This window comes from Cyprinodon tularosa, unplaced genomic scaffold (assembly GCF_016077235.1).
Source record: "Cyprinodon tularosa strain WSP-4 unplaced genomic scaffold, ASM1607723v1 ctg340, whole genome shotgun sequence".
NCBI lineage: Eukaryota > Metazoa > Chordata > Actinopteri > Cyprinodontiformes > Cyprinodontidae > Cyprinodon > Cyprinodon tularosa.
Genome location: NW_024039053.1, coordinates 679,691 through 702,041, shown reverse-complemented (window position 1 = coordinate 702,041; position 22,351 = coordinate 679,691). Strand labels below are relative to the sequence as shown.

The 22,351-nt window shown below is 37.5% G+C and overlaps 1 protein-coding gene across 2 annotated transcripts in view; it reads left to right on the top strand.

The window, feature by feature from the left end:
* Nucleotides 1-2,374: 2,374 nt before the first annotated feature.
* akt1 (v-akt murine thymoma viral oncogene homolog 1) overlaps nt 2,375-22,351 on the top strand; it is a 53,958-nt gene continuing 33,981 nt past the window's right edge. Inside the window, exons 1-2 of one of the 2 annotated variants that reach the window (XM_038294469.1) lie at nt 2,375-2,597; nt 10,431-10,607. In XM_038294469.1, the coding sequence (XP_038150397.1) occupies nt 10,562-10,607 (46 nt within the window). In that variant the 5' untranslated portion in view covers nt 2,375-2,597; nt 10,431-10,561. The remainder of the gene's footprint in view (nt 2,598-10,430; nt 10,608-22,351) is intronic. The other variant, XM_038294468.1, reaches the window with a different exon arrangement.

Genomic DNA, 22,351 nt, shown 5'->3' with positions numbered 1-22,351 from the left:
CGTAAGGATATTACTTTCTCAGAAAGGCTGCTGCAAAGATATCTTATATATTATTAAAAAAGGGAATTGCTCTAATTTCATATGATACCAGATTTGATGTGATTAGTAAGAAGATGTGTGTCCTTTGTAGAGTTTGTTTTACTGAGTCAGCCATGTATAAAGGACCTATAAATGTACATATATGTTTTAAAAGAATACATTTTTGTAGAAAAACCCATTGAGTGACTTTTAGCATTCCCTTATGTCATACGCTGGAGTACAGTGATTTACATTTAATATAAGAAAAAACAACTCTATTAACTTATTTCAAGTGCATCATATCTTACCTTCTTATTATAAGATGGAAAATACCCATTCCTTTGGTGGATTATCATATTTAACTTCTTGAATTAAGGGCAAATACACTTATTTTAAGAGCATTTTACTTGTTTAGATCAGTTTTGATAATGTAATACTAAATCAATGGCCGTCTCTCAATTTGTGTACTTGTGCCCGTGCACTGTTTCAATTCACAGGAACAAAAAACTGAGAACGTCCCTCCTACTTTACCCAGCATGCATCAGAGCAGACTTGTGCCTTCTCCAGATAGACAGCTGTCCCATCATGCACTGCAGTAGCAGCTTCCAGGGGAGCGCTCACAGAGCTCAGAGTATTAAGTTGAAAGTTCTTTTCTGTTGCTGTTGTTCTACAGAAGTACATTTTGATGTATGTCTACAAAAGTACGCTTCACTATATGGCCCATTTACTAATTTAGTTTGTAATTTAGAAAAAGGTTAGGATATAGAAGTGTTTGAAGTGCCGCTGGCTCTGAGTTTTTATTATTTTATTTGGCAGAATGTTTATTTGATTTGTGTTTATCTGGCTGTGTTAATCTTTCTCCCCACTAGATGACAAAAGTAAGAATTTATTATTATCTAGAGACTATCAATAACCAGCTTTAAATGGGGTGATGTCACGATTCTGTTCCAATTGACCCTGATTTATTCTGCATACTCCTATTCTCCCCAAGTCCATACGTTCCCATGTTCTTGTCAAGAACATACTTGGTGAGAAGTATGGAGTTTTCTTTATGGCTCATCTATATACTAATACATACTTTGCGCTTTCACTGTTTGTTTGTTTTTTTGGTGTGTTTGCCATTGTATTTTCGGTGCCCTATGAAATAACAATGTAAATTTCATTCCCATTGTTGAGATATGCTGGTTTCCTTGGAATAGTTTTGCATTTTTACAGTTTTAGTTTAACAATGTTGGAAAAAAGCTGTGGTTGCACTTTTATCTTAAGTCATATTGAGATATGATTACGGTATTCATCTGCTATATTAGAGGATTCTAGATTGGCAAATCACTTTTTATGTTCAGTTTCATGGCCTCATCATGGACTATTGCAATGTTTTGATGTTGTTTTTATTGTTGGATCTTTAATGCGGTGCCCCCAAGAACATTGGCCCACATTTTATCTAGAACCACCACTGATTGAGATACACCTTTATTTTCTGGGGTCATCTACACCCATGTAGGTAGCACAGAGGAGTACGGAAGAGGATTAGGGCCACTGAAAAACAACAAAAAGTTAACTTATTTTTAAATTTTATTTCACTATAATATGAGAAAAAAAATTAGAGTTCTGACTTTAATCTGAGAATTCTAACTTATATCTCAGAATTATGACTTTTTTCCTCAGAATTCTGACTTTAATCTCAGAAATGTGGATCTTAATGTAGATGGGCACCATAAAGGAAGAGATGTGGGAGCACTCAGCTTCACTCAAAAAGATGTTAGTTGTTTGGGAAAGCCAGTAACACTTTGGTGCAAAATGACGAAATTAAGCATTCTTTTACGTGCCCGAGGGGTCCTCTGGGATGCTTTTTCATTAATAAAGGGGTAGAAGGTCATTAAAACAAGAAAGCTAGTTTCTAAAACAGACATGGCTACAGCTGGATGCTAAGATGTTTGTTAGCTGTCAGAATTCAGTCAGAATACTGAGCAAAAAGTCAGAATTCTGATATTAAAATCAGAGTTCTGAGATTTAAAGTCAGAATTCTGAGAAAAAAAAATTCTGAATTCTGAGGAAAAAAAAGTCAGAATTCTAAGATAAAAGTCTGAATTCTGAGCCAAAATTCAGAATTCTGAGATTAAAGTCAGAATTTAAAAAAAGTCAGAATTCTCAGATTAAAGTCAGAATTCAGACTTTTTTCCCCACGTTAAACTGAAATAATATTTAAAACTCAGTTATCTTTTTTTATTTTTCAGTGGCCCTAACCCTCTTCCGTAGAGGAGGGTTCACCGAGGCCATGCACATGTTTTCCTTTCAGTGACAGTTCGCCAGTGAATTGAACCGAGTGGGCTTTAGGACCCAGGAGACGCCGTTCTGCCACAGCAGCAGACAGTGCGTTTGGGAGGTGTAGTGGAAGAAAGGCAAGGAGAAACGGAGTAAATGAGAGCACTTCTGTCCACATTGTTGAAGGACTTACCAACCTAAAACACCGCCGAAACACCAAAGTATAATGAGACGGGCACATTGTTGAGCTGCTGTCCAGGTAAATGTCTGCCTTTCCTTCGCGTGGCTGTTTACAAGAGGCCGAGAGCTAAAACAGGGTAGGTCCCCATTGTACTTAACATGAGATGCGGTTATTCTCACCCAAGCTGCCCCGCTAGGCCCCTTTCTATCGCTAAACCTGGAGTTAGCCACTTTTGGTCGCTTCTCTTTACCGAGGAAGCTCCTCCACCTTTAAGTCGGCTTCCAAATCAAACTTAATAAGTTCTATTGCAGCTTTTAAGCCCATTTTTAAATACGTTAACCACTCAGGTTTTGACAATGACCTCAGTGAACACGCCAAAGTATCTGCTTGTGCTTGAAAGTGTCCACCTCTGCTGGAAAAGTTGTTTGTGCTGGAGATCCATGGAGCCGGATGAAAACAAATGAGCTCAACAAGAGGAGGGCAGCTCATTCATTGTTTCATTAAAAAAAAAACTAGCTCTGCAACTGTTTATCTCCTTTATTACCAAAAGTTGAATCTTTCTGTTACTAACAGCAAAGAAAAGTAGCCCACATTTGTTGTGCTTCAAAATGGGGGCCTTTTTAACTCTCCTGGTCCACAATTGAGTGCTTCAGGGAGGTCTTAAGGGAGGAAAAATGGCCACAACAGTGTTATTTAGTAGTTTTCCACTCTAGTAATCAGTGCAATGAGATAATGCGTGTTTTTCATGTCTTCACTGTCATTATCAACACCACCTACAGCAATGACAGTTGTTCATATCTGCTCTAAATCACTGTGAGTTTATTTGTGTGGCAATGATAGGGGACTTTGTTAAAAGTTACTATGCAGAGGTTTCATTTTTTTAAGCAACAGTATCTGATAATAAATAATTAAAAGATGGAGGAGAAAGGATTGATTTCTTTTGTTTTTTTGTCACATTTTCAGGGACTATTTAGTGCAGAACTTCTAGTACAGCAAAATGCTAGGTCACATTTTCTAGTGCATTTAAAGTAAAACTGAAGTTTGTGATGCTTTGTGTGTATTTGGGATGATGACTTCACACAGGGTATAAGAACTTAGACAGATTTATTAGTCATTTTGTATACACAAGTGTAAAACAAAAAATATATTTAGTTTAAAACACCTAGACAATTTCATTCTTTTAAAGTGCAGCCTTGAAAAAATATACAAAAACAGTCATATACACGTATGACTGTAAATGTACAACACATTTTAGTTTTTTTAGAATGATAAAATATAATAAAATACAATAAAATAACCAATTTTACAAAACATTCAGCAGTCTAATGGCACAAAGGGGAGACTTACCAGATCATAGTGTTCAGTTCACACCTGTAAACAAATTATTTATGCAATTAAGCTGCTTCATGTTAATATCATTTTGAATATTTGTTTTACACCCAATATTTTGGTTAAGTTTGATTCTTGGCACCATTTATGACCCCTGCTAGTTAAACAAGATAACTATAAGTAACCTCTCACTAGTAAGATGTTATTTATTGGTGTCATCTAACCACGTTTCTCTACAGTAGACCATAGCTGAACAACCACTGAAATCACAAGAGACACTGTTTGCCTAACTGATGCTAAATTAAATTGCTCAAGTGATGCACAACTCACTTTAGCCTTTGCATAACAGATAAGTCACAAAGTATTTCTTTTTCTAGCTCCAGAGCTGTTTTTTTGTTGAAAAACCTGTTTTATTTCTTCCTTTAAGGCAGAAAAATCATGTTTTTAAGAAGTTCAAGTCTATTTTAAATTTCTGTATTTTTGAAAGAAGGCCATCTTTTAAAAAAACAAAACAAAAACAAAGCATTTAGTTCAGTTCCTTTCACACCAAAGCCCTTTAACCCCCCCCAAAATGAAACTTAGATTAGATTATGAATGAATTAGATGAGCTTCTTCTAATGACGGCGTGTCAAAGCGGTTAAGAAACATGGGGGTACATTAGGACAAAAAGTCCCTTGGAGCAGATGCCATTTCAAAACCAAAGAAAGTCAAACGCGAAATGACCAAAGGTGATAAAATGACCAACACCCAGAGTGACTTATGTGCTGAAGTTATGTCAGAGAAGTGTCTTTTGACTGATTTTGTAATTTGTTCTTAAAGGAAGCATTTGCGTGACTGTGTTATACATTACACCAAAGTTTAACCCCCACTCTGACTACTTTAGCTTACCTGAAGAACCTCTTTCTGAAGGTCAAGCGATAGGACTGTTTTTTTTTTTCTTCTTTTTTCTTTTTATTACTTCCTCCTTATGGTGTTGACTGGTTTAGGCTGTAGTCTGGAATCAAAAGCCAGGACTGAAGTCTGTCTGGAGATAATTTTAATTGGCAGTTGATCTTGATGTTTTTATAAACGTTTTAAAAATAATAGTCACCTTTGACCCTCATTATAATCCACTTTGATGATTATTTCTGAATCTATGCAGTCTTCTGTACGACTCCTGTTATTTTGGTGCAGCTCTTCAGTGTAGAGGTAAACCCCTTATTAAATAAAAAAATAGATTTTAAAGTAGGTAAATAAAGAACTAATAAAATTATACAGGTGGAAACGCCTTATGTGTTGTCAACAGATGCTCAAAGTAAATATAAAAGCTACCTCTTCATGTTGCTGTTTTAAACTATTACGAGGTTGAGTGTTATCCATTGTGGCATCAGCGTCTGATACATATTTTTAAAGATGAGCTGAAAATGTAACATTGATTTGTCTTAGACACGTTCAGCTCTAATCTCCACGTGTCTCCATTTCCCAGGGTTGTAGAACCACACTGTCCCCAGGCACGCTTTACCCTTCATGCTTTCAAGTGTCTGAATGTTTTTACCGGTCATGAGACTACGTCCGACCGTTTGTGTGTACGCAATGGGGGCCTGGCATGTGACCCGGCGAAGACGCAACAAGCTGGCGTAATGAAGCAGCTGGTGACTTGCTTGGCTCGCTCCATGTTCTGTTTAGAAAATACCAGTCACCTCCCACCCAATCCCCCCCCCCCCCCCCCCCCCCCCCCCCCCCAACAGTTCCATTGACGCAAATGTGCCACTGGTTGCATGCAGAATCCGAGGAATGTTGCTGGAAATGTTGTCACTTAATGCAGACAGATTTGGGATGCAAACCTAGTTTGGGGTCACAGGAGTTTATATAAAAAAACAACAACAAAAAAAACCCATTTCAGCCAAAAATGTGTTGTACTTTTTTTCTCGGCCAGTTGCGTGTGCTGACTGCGGCATGCCAGAGGAGCCTAAAAAGTAAATAAATTAATGTGAGTCATAAAGGTTCTGCTTTTCAAGTCATCACAGGATTAAAACAGTGGGTCTTTCAGGGTTGCTCAGCTACCGTAACTGCAGTATTATTATTATTATTATTTTCAATGGTCTATTTTCAGGGAACCTGAAAGAGGAACTTGGGACTGTATAGTAGTTCATACTAATACCAGTTCCACTGTGGCAATTAAATAAACACAAGTGTCACCAGCACATGAGATTGTTGGATCTGCTTCGTTGCTGCTTATTATTTTGGATATTTGTGTCTTCTGTTCAAGCTGACGTAGAGATGATTCTTCTGCTGACTCATTTTATTTACCAAGAAAAATGGGAGAAACACACTTGTATCTATTGATCTGCGATGACGGAAGTGGTGTGATGACGTTGGCCTTATTTTCTGCTTCCTGCATGAGATGCATGGGACCGTCCTGTCTGACCCACTCGGCTCAGTGTGTGGGGCATCTTTTGCTATATGATTTGCATCTAATTGGAGGGGGGGCACTTTCCCAGTCCCTCCTTTTACCCTCCTGAAGCTGGAGCCAGAAAGATGAATGATTAGGAGGAAGAAAATAAAAAAAAAAAACGCCCTGACATGAGGACATCCAGGCAGGCGGTGGCCCAGAGGCCTGCGGACCATGTGACCCACCGTCGGGGTACTGGGTTCATTTAGTGGCTGAAGCGCTGGCAGCAGCCCAGCTTTTTCCACACAGGCTTCAGTAGCAACAGGTCGCTCCCATTAAAACAGCAGCGCTCTGTTGTGGCTCCAGAGCCGCTCTTATGCATATGTTGCTTTTTAGGCTGTGGTGCTCTGTGTACGATCAAGTTTGTTTGTGTGACGTATCCTCCCATGTGCCACACAGTTTGATTCACAGGTTTAAACTTTTTTTTGGTCGTTGCACTCAGTGTTATTATTTTTGATCTAAAAAAAGAAAAAACACCCCTGCATGAAGGTATATTCTCACCTTTGCCCACTGATAGAAGTAAGTAAACGTGTTTACTACATGTTTAGTGACAGATGTAGTGAGGCATTGGGCTGTACTAGTATGACTTGTCTGTCAATTGTCACATTCACTTCCTGTTGTTTGGCCTCAGCAGTAAACTGAATGAGGCCAGTGAAACACATCTCTCTCTCTCTCTCTCTCTCTCTCTCTCTCCCCCTTTGATTTAGCTGCAGAAAAATTGATTTTAGTCAATGGTCAGGAATTGCTTGGTGTTCGCTGTGACATTTGTGAAAGCAAGTGTGGCAATTGATCATTGTTTTCCTTCCGCCCTGTATTCAAAGCAGTCTTTATATCATATAAAGCAGGCGTGGATGGATCAAAGCGTCATGTGTTTTTGTAATGATAGCCTGCAGGGTTTTAGTGCGTGCTGTTGATGGATGATTGATAACTGTTTTGGATTTGAGCCAGTTTATCAGATGACACTGTGTGCCTTTTTACTATACATACTGTGTCTTGTAAAATTATCCATAGCTTCTGAACTTTTTCCGTATCTTGAAAAAGTTAACTTCATTGGGTTTTTTTTTATCTTATGGTGCGAAACAAATTGCCATATAAGGGTGACGTTTAAGCCAAACGATAAATAGTTTTGACAAGGTTGTATCATTCAACAGTGTGTCAATTAATTTTAGCATAAGTAAAGCTGCTCTATAAATGCCTGAGGTTGTTGAAGATCGTTCTGTAAACAATGAGCATCATGAAGACCAAAGAACACATGAGAACTGAAGAAAGATATGGAGTAGAAGAACTCTTTAATCTGTAAAATAAAAATAATTACCCCCAAACTTTTAGTAGAAGCATAAAGACATGCCATTTTTTTATTATTATTATTATTTTCTTTCGTTGCAATACAGGGAAAGTGTGTAAGGGATAGCGGTGATTCAGGGCAAAAAAAATGTAAAGGATGCACCAAAAAAAACCCCAACAACTTTAGAGCAGGACTGAGCGCAACGGCTCTGAACATGGAGCCAGAGACTCTATGGTATGGTTCATATCAAATCATTCTCTTGTGTTAGAATAGTCCTGTAAAGTCAAGGCTTTAAACTTTAGCAGCAATGCTGATCTAAAGACATATTCAAAATATCTTTAAGATTCAAAGTTAAAGATGTCATAGAATCTCAATAAATTTCTACCATCAAATAATTTATTTTGTAAAGCACTGTAAGCTGCTGACTTTCAGGATAAACAAATAACGCATCTGATTTAAAAAAAGACATATATGTAAGTGAGGTGTTTGTTTTTTATGTATTCTGCTTGACCAACCAGAGACGGAAGTTGTTGTTCTCTAAACACAGACCTAGCATTTTGCAGTACTAGAAGTTCTGCACTAAATAGTCCTGAAAATGGCAAATGAACAACACGGCACCAGGCCTCTTTATCGATGGACATTTCAAACAGAAGTACGGAGGCTGAAAGCTTATTTTGTTAGTTTATTAATATGAAAATATTTTCACTGGTGTATGACTAATGGACTAATTTTAGTCGACCTCTGCTTTCTGTAGCTACATGTTCTGTTCTTAGAACATGTTTTACTCCACCTTAACGAGTCAGCATTGTCTTGACTTTCACTTCAATGCTTTTCGATTATTGTATTAATCCACAAAGTAGATTTTTTATTAATGCTTTTTCTTCTTTGATCTTTTAAAACTATAAATACTAAAGACAAATCTAACCTGATCTTGATTGTTCATCACCAATTAGATTTGATTCTTTAGTTACAGTAGATATTAAATATCTGGCCTAGCTTGAAAGCTCTAATAGCACCAGATATTTTAAACTAAAATGATTCCAGGTTGGAGCTAATTATGGTTTATATGATTTTAAGTAGTTGTTCTGAATTTCTTAAAAGCAAGTGAACAAACTCTTCCTTAATTGTCATTTAATAATAGAAATTCATAGAAATACTTTAATAGAGAGCATTAATAGAATGCTGTTTTTCATTTCCTGGCTTATTTATGCTCTCAGATTTTACATATTTTTTAAAGCTACAAAAAAAAATGAAAGAGTTGTTATTTTAAAACTCAGGTTGAACCCCTTGATTTCTCAAAATCTGCCAGTTTTTCTATGGTTATCATGTTCTATTAAAAGTTTCAAATTTTTTTTAAAAAAGAAGGGGGGAAATATACTGTACTGTAATAAGTTTAGTTTTACTATATTTTCTACAACATGTTGAACAACAATTACAGTTTTATTTTTATTTGCTTTTTACATATTAGTGCTTCTTTTTAATGTAGCTTCTCATACCACTCTGGTACAAGAACAGCTAACTCAGAGCCTTCCTGCAGCAATGCCTTCCATACTGAAGAGTGTTACTGGAATCTTGCAGTGCTTTGGTGTGGTGCATTCTGTGTTCCCTCTACTAAAGCTCTCTTCAGTGCATTGGACCCATACCTTGACTTTGAAGGAGCAGAACTGCCACTGAAACTGTGTTCTTAAACACATTTATCTCCTTGTTTATTTCGTTTTTTGTACGCGCCAGAAAAGCGCTATGAAAACGTGAAACCCACGTCTTTCAGACTGTCCTCTGGATGGACCAGGTTTGAGAGGATTCCTAACTGACCAGTCTGTCAATTTGATCTGACAGGCGGTTAGTGGTTTTGTTTTCTCTATCCAATAAAAGTTTAAAAACTTTTTTTTCCAGTGTTGCTTCTAATCTGTTAAACTAAATTTAAAGTTTTTTTTTTCTCCCAAGTATAAAAAAGTGACTTTATAACCAAACTCACTGAAATGCATCGATTGAACATGTCAGCAGAAAACGTGGTAAAACATCAGAGATATTTAGATCCAGGATGATAAAATGTAGTAGGTTTGATTTTTGCCAGTGTCTTCTGTAGATTAGATTATACTGCAAGAAATAAAATGCGTTTGGTTATTTATTCCATTACAACACCACACAATTACACAATACAAACAATTTATCAATGCATTTATTTTTACCATTTATTTACTGGCAGCTATTAATACCCTTTTTTCTTCCTCAATGCTGCAAACCCCCATCAGCTGAAAACATACCTAAGCTGCTTTGATAATATCAGATATAATTAATCAGTAAACTATATAGGTTTGGCACACATTCTTTCCCTTTTCCTTTTTTTAATTGATTTGAAGTTCCCATTGGAATAAAATGGGTCAGATCTGCATTCCAGGAATTAGTGTTTCAGAATAGTTGTGATATTAGAAGATGGAAATTGGAAACATTTCTTTGCTTAAAGCTGAAGGAACAATTTTGATACTACAGCAAGCAAGCCCAGCAGTCTATTAATGTGTGTGGCTTGTGCGGGAATGATTTGACGTCATCAAATTTTCTTTTTTTTTAAGAGCTGTTGTGGTCATAAGTGGAAGGGAAAAACTCCTGGTCTATCAAAAATGGCTGTGCTGGTTGTAGACGGCGTGGAATTTTCCAATACGGGAGACTTCATCCTGAATGCCAAAACACACAGCCTTGCGTAGTTATTCGAACCTTGAAATGTTGCAGGTTCCACTTGTTCAAACGACGCCACTGCTGCTGTAGCATGTCCTCCTTTGACTGGGCCATAAAGCACAAGGATCCTCTCGGTTACATTGCTTCCACTCTGCTCTGTTGATCTGAAGGTTAAAATTTAGACACATGGAGGGGAAAAAAAATCTTTCACCTCAACTGTGGGCTAATTTTTACTTTTTCTCTACTAATAGGTTACCACCATTGAAAAGGCGGCCCTAAACCCCAGGACCCCATCTGCAGGCTCCTGCACAGGGCTGAGAAAAGAAAACAAAGTTGTGTCTCTCCCTGTTGGAAACCTGGATCCTCCACCTTGCCCTCCAACATGACCAATGTGGTGATCGTCAAGGAGGGATGGCTGCATAAAAGAGGTAAGTGTTTAAAGATGTATAGTATATCCTATTTTAATATAGATATGCTTCTTGAACAAAGTACATTCATGGTCTGGGTGAATATTTAATATTGAATGGTGTGTGTTTACTGCACTGACATGTACAGTATGCCTCAACCTTATTTACAAAGCTCCAAAAAACTTATATATTTACCTGAGAAGCAAACAATTAGGATAACTTGTAGATATACTAGTCTAAGTGGTCTTATTGATCTCTCACATTCACATACTGTATGACATAATATCTGTTTGGAAGAAATAACTCTTTGCTCTCCTAACATAAAGTCCATGCAGCCATAGGATTGATGTAACTTGACAAGCAAAGAAGACACTTTATAAAGAGATAAGTTGTTAAGTGTGAATTGAAAAGCTTGTATTTGCCCAGCAGAAAGAGATTGAAGAATAGTTATCAAGAGTCACCGTGTCTGATATATAGGTGATTAAAAAGTACAAAAATCAACATTTTTGAGGCTTGCCTAAATATTCTCCAAAATAAGTACTGAAAATACAAAAAACACCTTTTGAAACACCAAAGTGTCAAATGTGTTTTTGTGTTACTGATATCCAATGAGGGGCTCCATATGCATGTTAAAAAGTATTGATTCATAAGATCTACCCCCGTTTTTTTATTAAAATGTAGTACTTTGCACATTATCCCATTATCAAAAAAATGAAGAGAAAATTAGCTGAATTGTGTTTTAGGTTTTTTTTGTCTGAAATGACAACAGTTTTATCAAAGAAAGACACCAATTTGAAAAGAAAATCACATGAGCAAAACAAAATAATCCGTAAATCAATAAAGTAATAGAAAAAACTAAAATGAAATCCTGTAAAGAAAAAACATTTATGAAAACAAACCTGTATGATACGACAGAGTACCAGGCCAGGCTAGAGATTTTTTTATTTATTATGTATTTAAAATCCTAATAATATCAGAATAAAGTCATAAAATTCTGAAAATAAAGTCATAACATTTTAGAATAAAGTTGTGACGTTATGAGAATTACTTGAACAACTTGAATTGTCATTTTGTATACACTCTGTGTATACAAGACGAAATTTCCATTCCATAAAATGCAGCAGTGATCAAATGTAATAAAGTCGTAACTTTTCAAGAATAAAGTCGTAACATTACTCGGTCGAAGTATGAAAACAAAATTACTAAACAAAATCTTGAGATAAAATAAAAAACAAAAAAAAAAAAACTCTGTTATGAAACAGAATTTTTGTTTGAAATGTATAAATGATAAAAAAATGCTCCATAAAATGTGTTTTAATCCTCTAACCTGCAGTAAAAGCAGTGCATTTATTGTGGAGCTGGTCCGGGGGAGGGGCGAGCCAAACATCCTGATTACAACATATTCAATTATTACATACTTTGCTAAGAAAATAGCATAGAATACCATAAAAGATGTTGTTATTCATAGCTGTAACTAACTGCAGACGTCATAAGTTAAAGTTGCTAGAAGCGTTAAGGCTTCTTTTTATACAATGATTCAGAGAAATAAAGTGGCTTTTTTTAACTAACCTTGAAGCTGGAACCTCCCCCCCATTCCTATTTAAATAACTGATTCATCATGATTATCTAGATTAATTGTTTCAGCCATTATACTCACTAATTCTGTTTTCCTCTTCACTGTCTTCTTCTTCTTTTTTTTTTTTTTTTACTTTTTAGTCAGTCTGACTCTGCATAAATGTCTTGAGAGGAAATGTTATAAATGGCCTCCATACCAATAAACGAACCACTCTTTCAAGAAACCTACATAATGAGCCCCAACGTTTCATTTTCCTTTGAATCTGATTAAGTATTTTTGAATTAGTTTAAATTGAATATAAGTGCAGGATAATCACCGCGTTTACATTTGACTGTGGTGATTACCCTGCATTCAAGAAACCTCAACTGTTCAAACATGCAGGTTAACCAAGCTAACACGCAACTCAAACTATGTAAAGAACCTTAAATTTATGCTTGTTAACGCATGTTGAAGAAATGTTTGCATTCAGGCATTAAATAATACAGTTCTAGGATTTATCGTTATATGTTCTTACCAGTGGTTCAGAATTTTACCTGTTTTTCTAAATGAGCTAGCAGAAAAATAAAGTTTTGGCTGCAGAGTCGCTAGTGGGCTCTTCAGAGTTTACCTCCCTCCGACATCATTGTGTGGTGTTTGGCATGGTTCTGTGTCAGGCGTGAGTCCCGTTGTTTGGACGAAGAGGCATTCCACACATACCTGCTGGCTTTGAGTAGCTTTATGTGTGCATACCAACTCTGCCTTTCAACTGTGGCTTCCTTACAGAGCTCCCTCCATCACCACCCGGGGCAAAATGGGATAAGAAACTTTTCCAAAACCACTCAAACCTCCTGGCTCTGAGCCAGAGAAGCAGACTTTTTCTGGAATAAGATAAACTCAAACTAACCGGATAATGTAATGGGAGCAGGTTACTTAAACAGAGCATTTTGCTGCTGTAAGTTGCCTTAACTGCAAGTCTTGGTTTAGCCTCAGGATGACGCAGGTTTAGGTCCTCTGATTTCATAATCACCAGTTTGATTCAGTTTTGCCTAATCCATAAGCTTTAATATTTTTCACCTGCAAATCTATATATAAATATCTTACTGCTTTCTTTGATAATTAAATTATAACTCGGTAATTCGTTATAAAAGAACAGGATTACTAACATCCAAACACATGAGCTTTAGCCAGTATGAAAGCATTATTTAAAGACATAAGAAAAATTCAGGTGAGTTATCAATCTTTGCAGTGCATCACATGTTCTTCTGGTTTGTTAAAATGGAAAAGCACTACTGCTTTGTTTTTTTTATATATAAACTGCCTAATTTTTAAATATTTTATCAAATAACTTCAAAATAAATTTTAAAAATTAAAGCGTTTATTTATTTGGCTTGGGAGTTCATGAAATCCTTTTTAGTTAAGTACTTTATTTTATTTTTTTTTTTTTAAGTTTACATTGGTTGGGGGGTAAAAAATGTAAAAAATGTAAAAATGTAGATACAGTGTTTTTCTTGGACTGCAGGTATTTTTGATCCCCAGAACTTTTAATGAAATTCAGCCCATTTAAAAAAAAAAAAAACTGCATATGCTTATATATCCAACACAGTGGGGTCGGATCCAGGAGCTTTCTTTGCAACCAAAGGGTTGTCGGTTCAAGCCCCAGCTCTGGCTCTATGTTGTCTTTGGGCAAGAAACTTCACCCACATTGCCTACTGATGGTGGTCAGAGGAGCCAGTGGCAGCAGTGTACAGCAGTGAGCCCCAGGGCAGCTGCGGCTACAATGTAGCTTGCCACCATCAGTGTGTGCGTGAATGGGTGAATGACTGAATGTAGTGTAAAGCACTTTGGTCAAGTCTAGGGCTGCAACAACGAATCGATAAAATCGATAAAAATCGACTTTTAAAAGCGTTGGCAACGAATTTAATCATCGATTAGTTGTGTCGCGCGATTAATGCGTCATCCGCCGCCGCCGTCATCCCGGGGAAGAAGAAAAAATATGGCGGAGCGAGTCAGCGCCGCAGTTGCAGTGTTGCCAACTCAGCGACTTTTCAGACCCCTCCAGCGACTATTTTTTTAAAAAGCGACTAGCGACAAATCTGGCGACTTTTTACGGTGTCACTGGCGGCTTTTGGAGACTCTTACGTGAAAGCATGTATCGTTCCTACTCTTGTCCTCCAGCGGCAGCTGCTGCCGTGGGGCGCCTCCCCCATCCCAACGCCTTTCTCCCTCTCCCACAGGAGTCCCTCTCAGCGTGGCAGTCAGAGCCGCAGGATTTTAGTGAGGAGTTTACCCTCAGCGTCCAGACTGCAAATGAAGCGCGCATGCCCCGGGATTGACGGCGCAAATTGATCACAATAATTAAAATAGCCTGCGCTTTGTAAAGTGAAAAAAGTCGTAACATGCAACTTTTGTAAAAACAAATTAACATGGCACGGAAGCACCACTGTTATGACGCAGCACCTGAAAAGAAAACACGTTGGAGCCTTCAATGGCAGTGAAGAGAGCTGATCAGCAGGATGAACCATCATGTTTGTTTCATTTTAAAGTGGGGAAACGTAACGTTAGTTTCTCAGGTAGCTCATCTGATGCTTTCCTTAGCTTGTTTGTAGGTTACAGACAGTGATAAGGTTGGCTACTTATTTTACTTTTAATTTCATTTAAATTAGCTTAAGCAGCGTTTATATTTTCTTTATAAATAAATTAATTTGCAAATTATGAGGGCAAGGCTTTTAAGGTTTAAATCTTCTGGCAAAGATAAAGTAAAGAAGATCCTGCAATTTATGGAAGTAAAGCAGAATAAAATCCAGCAAGATCAGTAATATGTCAATTAATTATCTGCCACATTCCCATGTAAATATCTGTCATTGGAGGATGTGTTTTTAGCACCCCTAGTTCTCTCATTTTTATTCCAAATACAATTTATAATTTGAATCACAGGGCTATTTTTATCTCTATGGTTCAGTATTTTCTCAAGTAGCAACTTTACTTTCCTGTCTTAAAAGGCAGAACTCTTCTAGTCTAAAAAAACTCATTTGTTGAAATGGGGGGACCTATTGTTTGAACCCCTTAGAGGCTTTAAAAACTAAAATGCCTGTCTCTTTTTGCGCTTTATGAAACAAAGTACCCTATATTTTGTGGATGTACAGCTACATTTCTCATGTAAGTTTGCGTAGTTTTAACACAAACATTTATTTTTCATATTGCACCAGTACAGTTAATGAGAAACCTGTACTGGTGTGCTTGTTTGTTCTGTCTAAAATGTTTATTTTGGAATAAAGAGGTTAATATAAAAAAAATATTTTGTGTCCGATTCATCGATTAATCGAAAAAATTATCGGCCGATTCATCGATTTTCAAAATAATCGTTAGTTGCAGCCCTAGTCAAGTCTCCTTGTTTGAAAAAGTGCTCTATATGTACAGGACACTTGGGATTGATATATGACTAAATTCCAGCCCTTTTTTCTCCCCAACTTCTAGAAGCACCAATCGTTCTCCTTGAGTTTTTGCATAACAGCTGATTAAACCTTGATCTAGCATCTGTTCACAATAATTTGGTATTTGAAATAAAGAGTTAATTGCATAAAAAAGTAAATGCCCTGGTTGCAACCAAGTAGATGAATTAGATGCCCAGTAGGGCTGCAACTAACAATTATTTTGATAATTGATTAATCAGTTGATTATTTTTTTGATTCAATTAATAATCAGATAGAAAATTTTTCCTTATAGATTTTAAACTAGGAGCTTTTTTTGAACGTGGCTTAGAAAGAAAGTATGAAGACGTGTCCGCTTGAGTTCTGGATAGAGCGTATTGACGGATGAAAAAGTTTTATTTTCCATTTTAAATGCAAAATGTTAAGATGTTCTTTTACAATTTTTGTATAGTTACTGCTCTAAGAGTGTTGCTATGTAAGTTAAAGACATCATTTAGAATCTCTATAATCCAGTTAACAAACTCTTTGCAATACTTTTTAGCCAAATATCGGATTGATTTCTTAATTCATTATTGGCTTGGGACATCGCTGTAGCTGACATTAACTTTGGAATCATTACTAATTTGATATATTGTGAACAAAATATCGAACATAAAAAATTCAACTCAACTCCAGAGTGTTCTATGAGAGAATCTGAAAGGTTTTCCTTTATATCTTAGAGACATTCTGTACGTTTGCACTAAAAGAAATATCTTTTATTTGACCCTTTAAGACTAAAACATTGCTTGATGAGAAGACTGACACCTCATTAGTTCAGTGCATCTATAGGCCTTTAGCCTATTTTCCTGAGTTAACTTCAGGCAGGAAGTTCCAACGCTGTTCTGTGGATGTGAGGTAAAGTGCATCCATGTTAAATGAGTCAGAACTAGCAGACAATGGAAGCGTTTTATTCGAAATGCATTTTGTACATCGTAAGAAGCAACCACTGATGGCAATCGATGGTAAGGTGAAAAAAGTAAAAAAAAAAAAAAGCCTTAAGTATGAACTCGAGCTGCGCGAACAAGCATAAGAGGGCTGCAGTTCTACGCTTTGGCCACTGGTGGCAGTATCACTAGAAAACTCAACAGAACAGTAGAAAGGTGCAACTTCCTTTTTATATGGTTTCTTGTATCCCTGTGCTTCATGTGCATTAACTTTTGAACACTTATAATGAGACCAATGTCTAAAATTAAGTCTTATTCCCTATAGAATGATTTGCCAGAGAACAAGTCGCTCTTATGTGGCTGCTTCACAGATCAGAAAAAAGTATATTTCTGTTACCAGCCACCACCTGGGGACAAGTTCAGACATTTTTATGTAATTGTCTTTTTTTTGTTTGATTCTGCAGAAGCAAATTGAGTTTTTGTTGTGGCTGTTGCACAGTTGAGAAAAAATTATAATTAATTTCCAGGTCTTGATTAGTTTGTAAAATAAAATCTAGAGTATGGAGAGTTTTTTTTTTTTTCTATTTAACAATTTTATTCCCCATCACTTTTGTCTTTCCTCACATTCACAATTTTTTCTCTTTTTCATCACTCTTTAACTCCTTCTCCTCCTCCTGTCTCTCCTTCTTCTTTCTATATTTTAAAATCCGTTGACTAGATAAGTATACCCGTTAAAATTACACAATTGAAGGTCCTAAGAACTTTAAAAGGATGGAACTGTTAAGTCAAGGGTTAAAATATTGAAATGGTGTAGAAACCCTGTTTTATTACTTTTCAGTAAGAATTAAAACTGAACAGACAACAGATTAAACCTTCTGAACCAGAGTAATTTTACACAGGTCCTTAGGTGTGTGTACCTGGGTTCCTTTTTTAGGTTTTTTTTTCTCCTTTCTGTGTGTACTCTTGTGTCTTGAAACTGGCAAATGTCCATTTTTCCACCCCTACACTACTGCTGATAAGAACGGAACATTCTTATAGAGAGTCGGTGTAAAATATAACTTCAAGTTTGTCAAATAATGACTGGTACGAGAGCGGCGAGTTTGTCTGACACGTACACACACTTACACATTCACACACAACTCCTGCAGTGACACCCCTCTACTTATGACACGCACTAAACAAACAACCCGTCAGGAATAGTGAGCTGGCATGCTGTCGCAGCCCAGCAGCTGTGCCCTGTGAAATGTCACCCCGAGCCTTCGTGTTTTGATTGGAGGACGTCCGGCCGCTTCCCTGACAGGAAGGCTTTTAGTGTCGCATCACTGTCATACAATCGTTGCCCCAGAGCCACTGCACAGAAGGTGAACCTGCAGCAGCCTGACTCTGCTGTCCGTCACCTCAGCCAGGCGTCCCACACCTTAGCTTCAGCTTTTATTGTGTGGCAGTGCCACCCAAGTGACTCAAATCTCCCCGTGGGCGTGATAAGTGTTTCAAACAACCTCATCATACTCATTACCCCCATGTGTGCTCTGAAAAACAACAATTTAACATCTCAGAAAAGATAAACCTTCCCGTTACCATCAAGCTCTTGTGTGTGTTCTCTGAAAGCTGGTTTTCCAGTCTTCTAACTCTACGAAACCAATCTCAGGCGGGCCGTCTCCCTCCTCCTCCCTCTAGAGTTAACAGTTACTCCCTCTTGGTGATGATTGGATTTCACAGTGGGTCAGTCCCCGGCACAAAGCATAGCCGCTCTAGCATGTTAACTAAACAAAGCCATGCCATGCACTCTTACTCTGATTCCTTTCTGATTAGTCATCTTGAACATGCACGTGCAAACTGTTTCAAGACTCACAAAAGAAAGTGGAGCAAGTATTTAGCTTCCTATGCTGCAGCACTGGGATTTCGGTCGAACTCCACATTCTCAGCCTTGAAAAGCTTTAAACGTTTGCTGTAGGTTGGCTGCACTTTGTGATCTCATTCTGAAAGACACACCTACATACTTTCTTTCTAAGTCTTGTTAAAAAAAACAAAACAACAAAAAAACAACCCATTCAGATTGTTGAAAGTACTGGATGGGCTGGTGTGGTAAGGGCGATTTTACAATGCAGCTGTGGGAATGATGAAAATAGAGACTCGTAGGGCAGACATGATTCCCTGAATGACCTGATTTACTTTAATTGGAGGGGCCTCTTAAATATCTTTTTGAACTATTAATTGTCTTGAGGCCGGATGTTGTTTGTTGTTGTCGTTGTTCAGCAATACTCTCACTTCCACTAATGATAGCCCACACTTTAATACATGCGGTTTTAAGCCGTGGAGGAAACTGTAGAGAAGCAAAAAGATGCACAGTGTGTTAATAGTGTTGGATCACTTTAAACTTGACAGAGAAGAAAACGGTTCTGTTTGTACTGTAAAATAAATTAATTGCCTACCATGAGGACTTGGTTCCTGCAATACCTGAGCAAGCACCAGTAGTCCTAAACTAGCAATGCACTTTGAAAGCAGAGTTAAAGACCGATACAGATACCGATATCATACAATACGGCCTTGAGAAATGCTACTTTGAAACAAATTATGAAATGCTTCCTTTTTGTTTTTTTTTGCTGCTTAGCTCTCAGGGCTAACTGGCCAGTGTATGTCCTATCACTTGTAAGTTAAAGGTTCATACCATTATGTAAGACAGAGAGGGGGGTTGATGCTCTAAACAAAGGAGGGTTTGAGCTTGTGTTGTTGCTTTAGGTGCTTTTCCAACAAAATTTATGCAAAAAAAAAAAAGTTTTGTTACTCTCGGTTGAGGTGATTTTTGTCTGTTTTGTGAAAAAGGTTAATACACAAAACAGCTCTGATGTATCTGACTTTTACCTCACGACTGATCATCTGTTTCTGCTGTCGGCCTCTTCCTGGATGTTCCTATTATACAAACAAACATGGTTGGAAGAAACGTGGCCATTACTAGCTGACATTGTAAGATAAGAACAACTTCTCCAACAGCAACACATTCATTAAAACTAACCTCCATTACTAGGAATGGGGATCGAAACCCGGTTCTATCAAGGACCCGGTTCCACTTTTTACAAAACCCGAAAATCAATAACGTTTGGGCTTATCGATACCACTATCGAGTCTGGTCGTTTTTTTTTCCTCCCGACCCGGAAGTCCTGTAACATAATTGTGTGTCCCTCGAGTCATGTCACAGCATTTAATTCTAATCAATCCAATCACTGCAGCATGTCCACAAATGTTTTGGAATGAAATTGTAAGCAAACAGATATTAAAAGTAAAACAAGTTAAGTCTGGCAGTTAACTTTGCTCGTGACTCGAGGATGGCTGAACGGACGAAAAGGTCTAAAGTTTGGCTTCATTTTACCAAGCTCAAAGATAAAGAAGAAGTGAAATGCAACTTATGTTGCAAAATCATCTCTTTTAAAGGGGGGAACACAACCTCAATGGCCAAGCACATTAGTATCGTGCATCAAATAAAGGCCAAATGCAGTACCTTCGACTGTCTCTGGGTTGAAAAGACTCCTCCTCCTGCTGCTGCTGCCGCCGCAACACAGTCGGGCCCGTCTTCATCATCCACTCAGAGTACCACTGGTGAGCGCACACACAGACTTTGTAGCTTGTCCGGTCAGTTAAAAATAGTAATTGTGAAATCCGTGTTGTAATCGGCAGCATACAAGCTAGTTAGCTTGAAAAGTAAATAAAGTTTCAGACGTGCTGCGTGATGATGTGTTCAGATTGGCTCAGTAAAACCACAATTAGGTTATCATGATGCGTTCAAGTGTAACGTAAAGAAAAGGGAAATTGAGGTTTTGGCGAGAAGCATGAGTAATACACTTGTATATTGCTCTAATTATTTTAGAATATATAATTAAACTACTGATGCCAACATTTATTAAAAATTACATTTAATTTAAAATACAATTATTCATTTGCATATATTTTTTTAAACCAAAAGAAGATATTTCTTCAAAATATAGGACATTTCTCCAAATAATTTTTTTTCCCACTTCCTTTCTGTCTGTTAAAAACATATTGTTGCATCGTCTTTCCACCAAATAACAGAAAAGTATTGATAGTGGTATCGATAAAGACTCGGATCGATAAGGAGTATCGATAAAGGTATCGATATCAATAAACATTAACAATCAACATCCCTATCCATTACTGATCTGTGGTCATTGGTAGATTGCAGCCTCTACTTCCTGTTTATTTAATCCATTTGTGACAATGTAATGTAGAAAACCCACATATGACACATATGAAGCGTATAATTACATTTTGCCTTTTTAAAAGTTTACTTAAAATTCACATTTTAGTTGGATGGATGTATAACTACGAGTGACACCTGAAGGCGATGTACAATCTGGCTGCCGTTTTAAGATGGCAATAAATAAAAATGGCTAAGGAAAAATGGAAGTCAGGTCTTGGGAGTCAAATAATACATCAAATAAATGAACTTATAGCAATGTGAATAACTATGCTAGATGGACAGATGATATTCTACCATAATGACGGACTTTCTGAGCAGTTAAATACATCTCTGAACGGAAGCTTATAAAGCCCTTTTTCTGTATCTCAGAAATTCTACATTAACTCATGTTAAGTACTTTGAACTACTTTTCTTTTAACATAAATAGATATTTATGGGTTTTTTTGTCTGATGTAAATAATGGATTTTGATTGCTTAGCAGAAGGATCTGCAGTTGTTTTTTCTTAATGCTGTTTAATATTGTGTGTTTATATTAGTGCAAAAAATTATGACTTGAATATATAATCCACTGCAGTTCATCACTTTCACCAGGACATCACCAAGCATTCTTACACATGGACAACATTGCGACTTCAGGCCTTTGTTGGTAATATTATAACCAGTTGTTTACGTTTCCACTTTTAGGTGCTTTGCAGTGTGCACCAACACATTTTAAATCTGTCTACGGCCTCTCGCAGCTGCAGATTCCGAGCTGCATGTCGTTCTTCTTTGGAAACATTTTTCCTTCAAAGCCGGAGCATCGTCAGACATCAAAGCAGCAGATTGTGGCTTCCCCAGTTTCCAGTGAAGCCAAAATTTAGTGAAGCACGACAGAACAGCGCTTGCTTGTCCTCGCCTCTTTCCTGGCCCTAGTTTGTTTGACTCATTTGCTCCTTGACAAGTATAAAGAGTCGCCCCCCTCGTTAGGCTAACGAAGGCCACAACAACTGTTGGATTTGGGTAGCACACTCAGCTGGCTCCGGCTCCTGAGGGAAGAGAGGTGCAGAGTGCATGCCAGTAGAGGTGGTGAGGAAAAGAGGCAAAAAACAAGAGGCAAAAGTTAAGCTGCGTCTTTGTAATGTTCCCAGAACATTGCTCAGTGACCCAGTCAGCATGAGGAGAGTTGATGGAGGATGTGTGTGACGTGCCACACAGAACCTCTCGTGGTCTGGTTTGGAGCTCATCAGCTAATTGGTCCCTTTTGCTGGTCATGAGGCTGAAGGACACCCATGATGTGCTCCTCCAAGCAAAACCGTGTTGGTGGTCCAAGCGATTCCATGGGGCACGGAGGGAGCATAATTTCTTGAAGGGATATGGGTGGGGGAGGTTGTTCAAAAACATCAGACACAATGCATGGAAGCGTATACATCTTTTTTTTTTTTCCATCTTCTGAATATTGTTATACTTTGCATCTGGTGAACAGACCTGGAAGAATTCAGCCAACAATTTTTCCCTTTTTATTACCTCTGTAAAGGAGAGCAGAGTTTGTTCTACTAAAAGCTCTTCAAAGGAGCATACCTACCTGATTAGGAATGTCTCATGATACTGCAATGCTGACTGTTTAAAGACTTGAGGTGTTTGACTGGCTGCCAGATTTATTGTTGGAC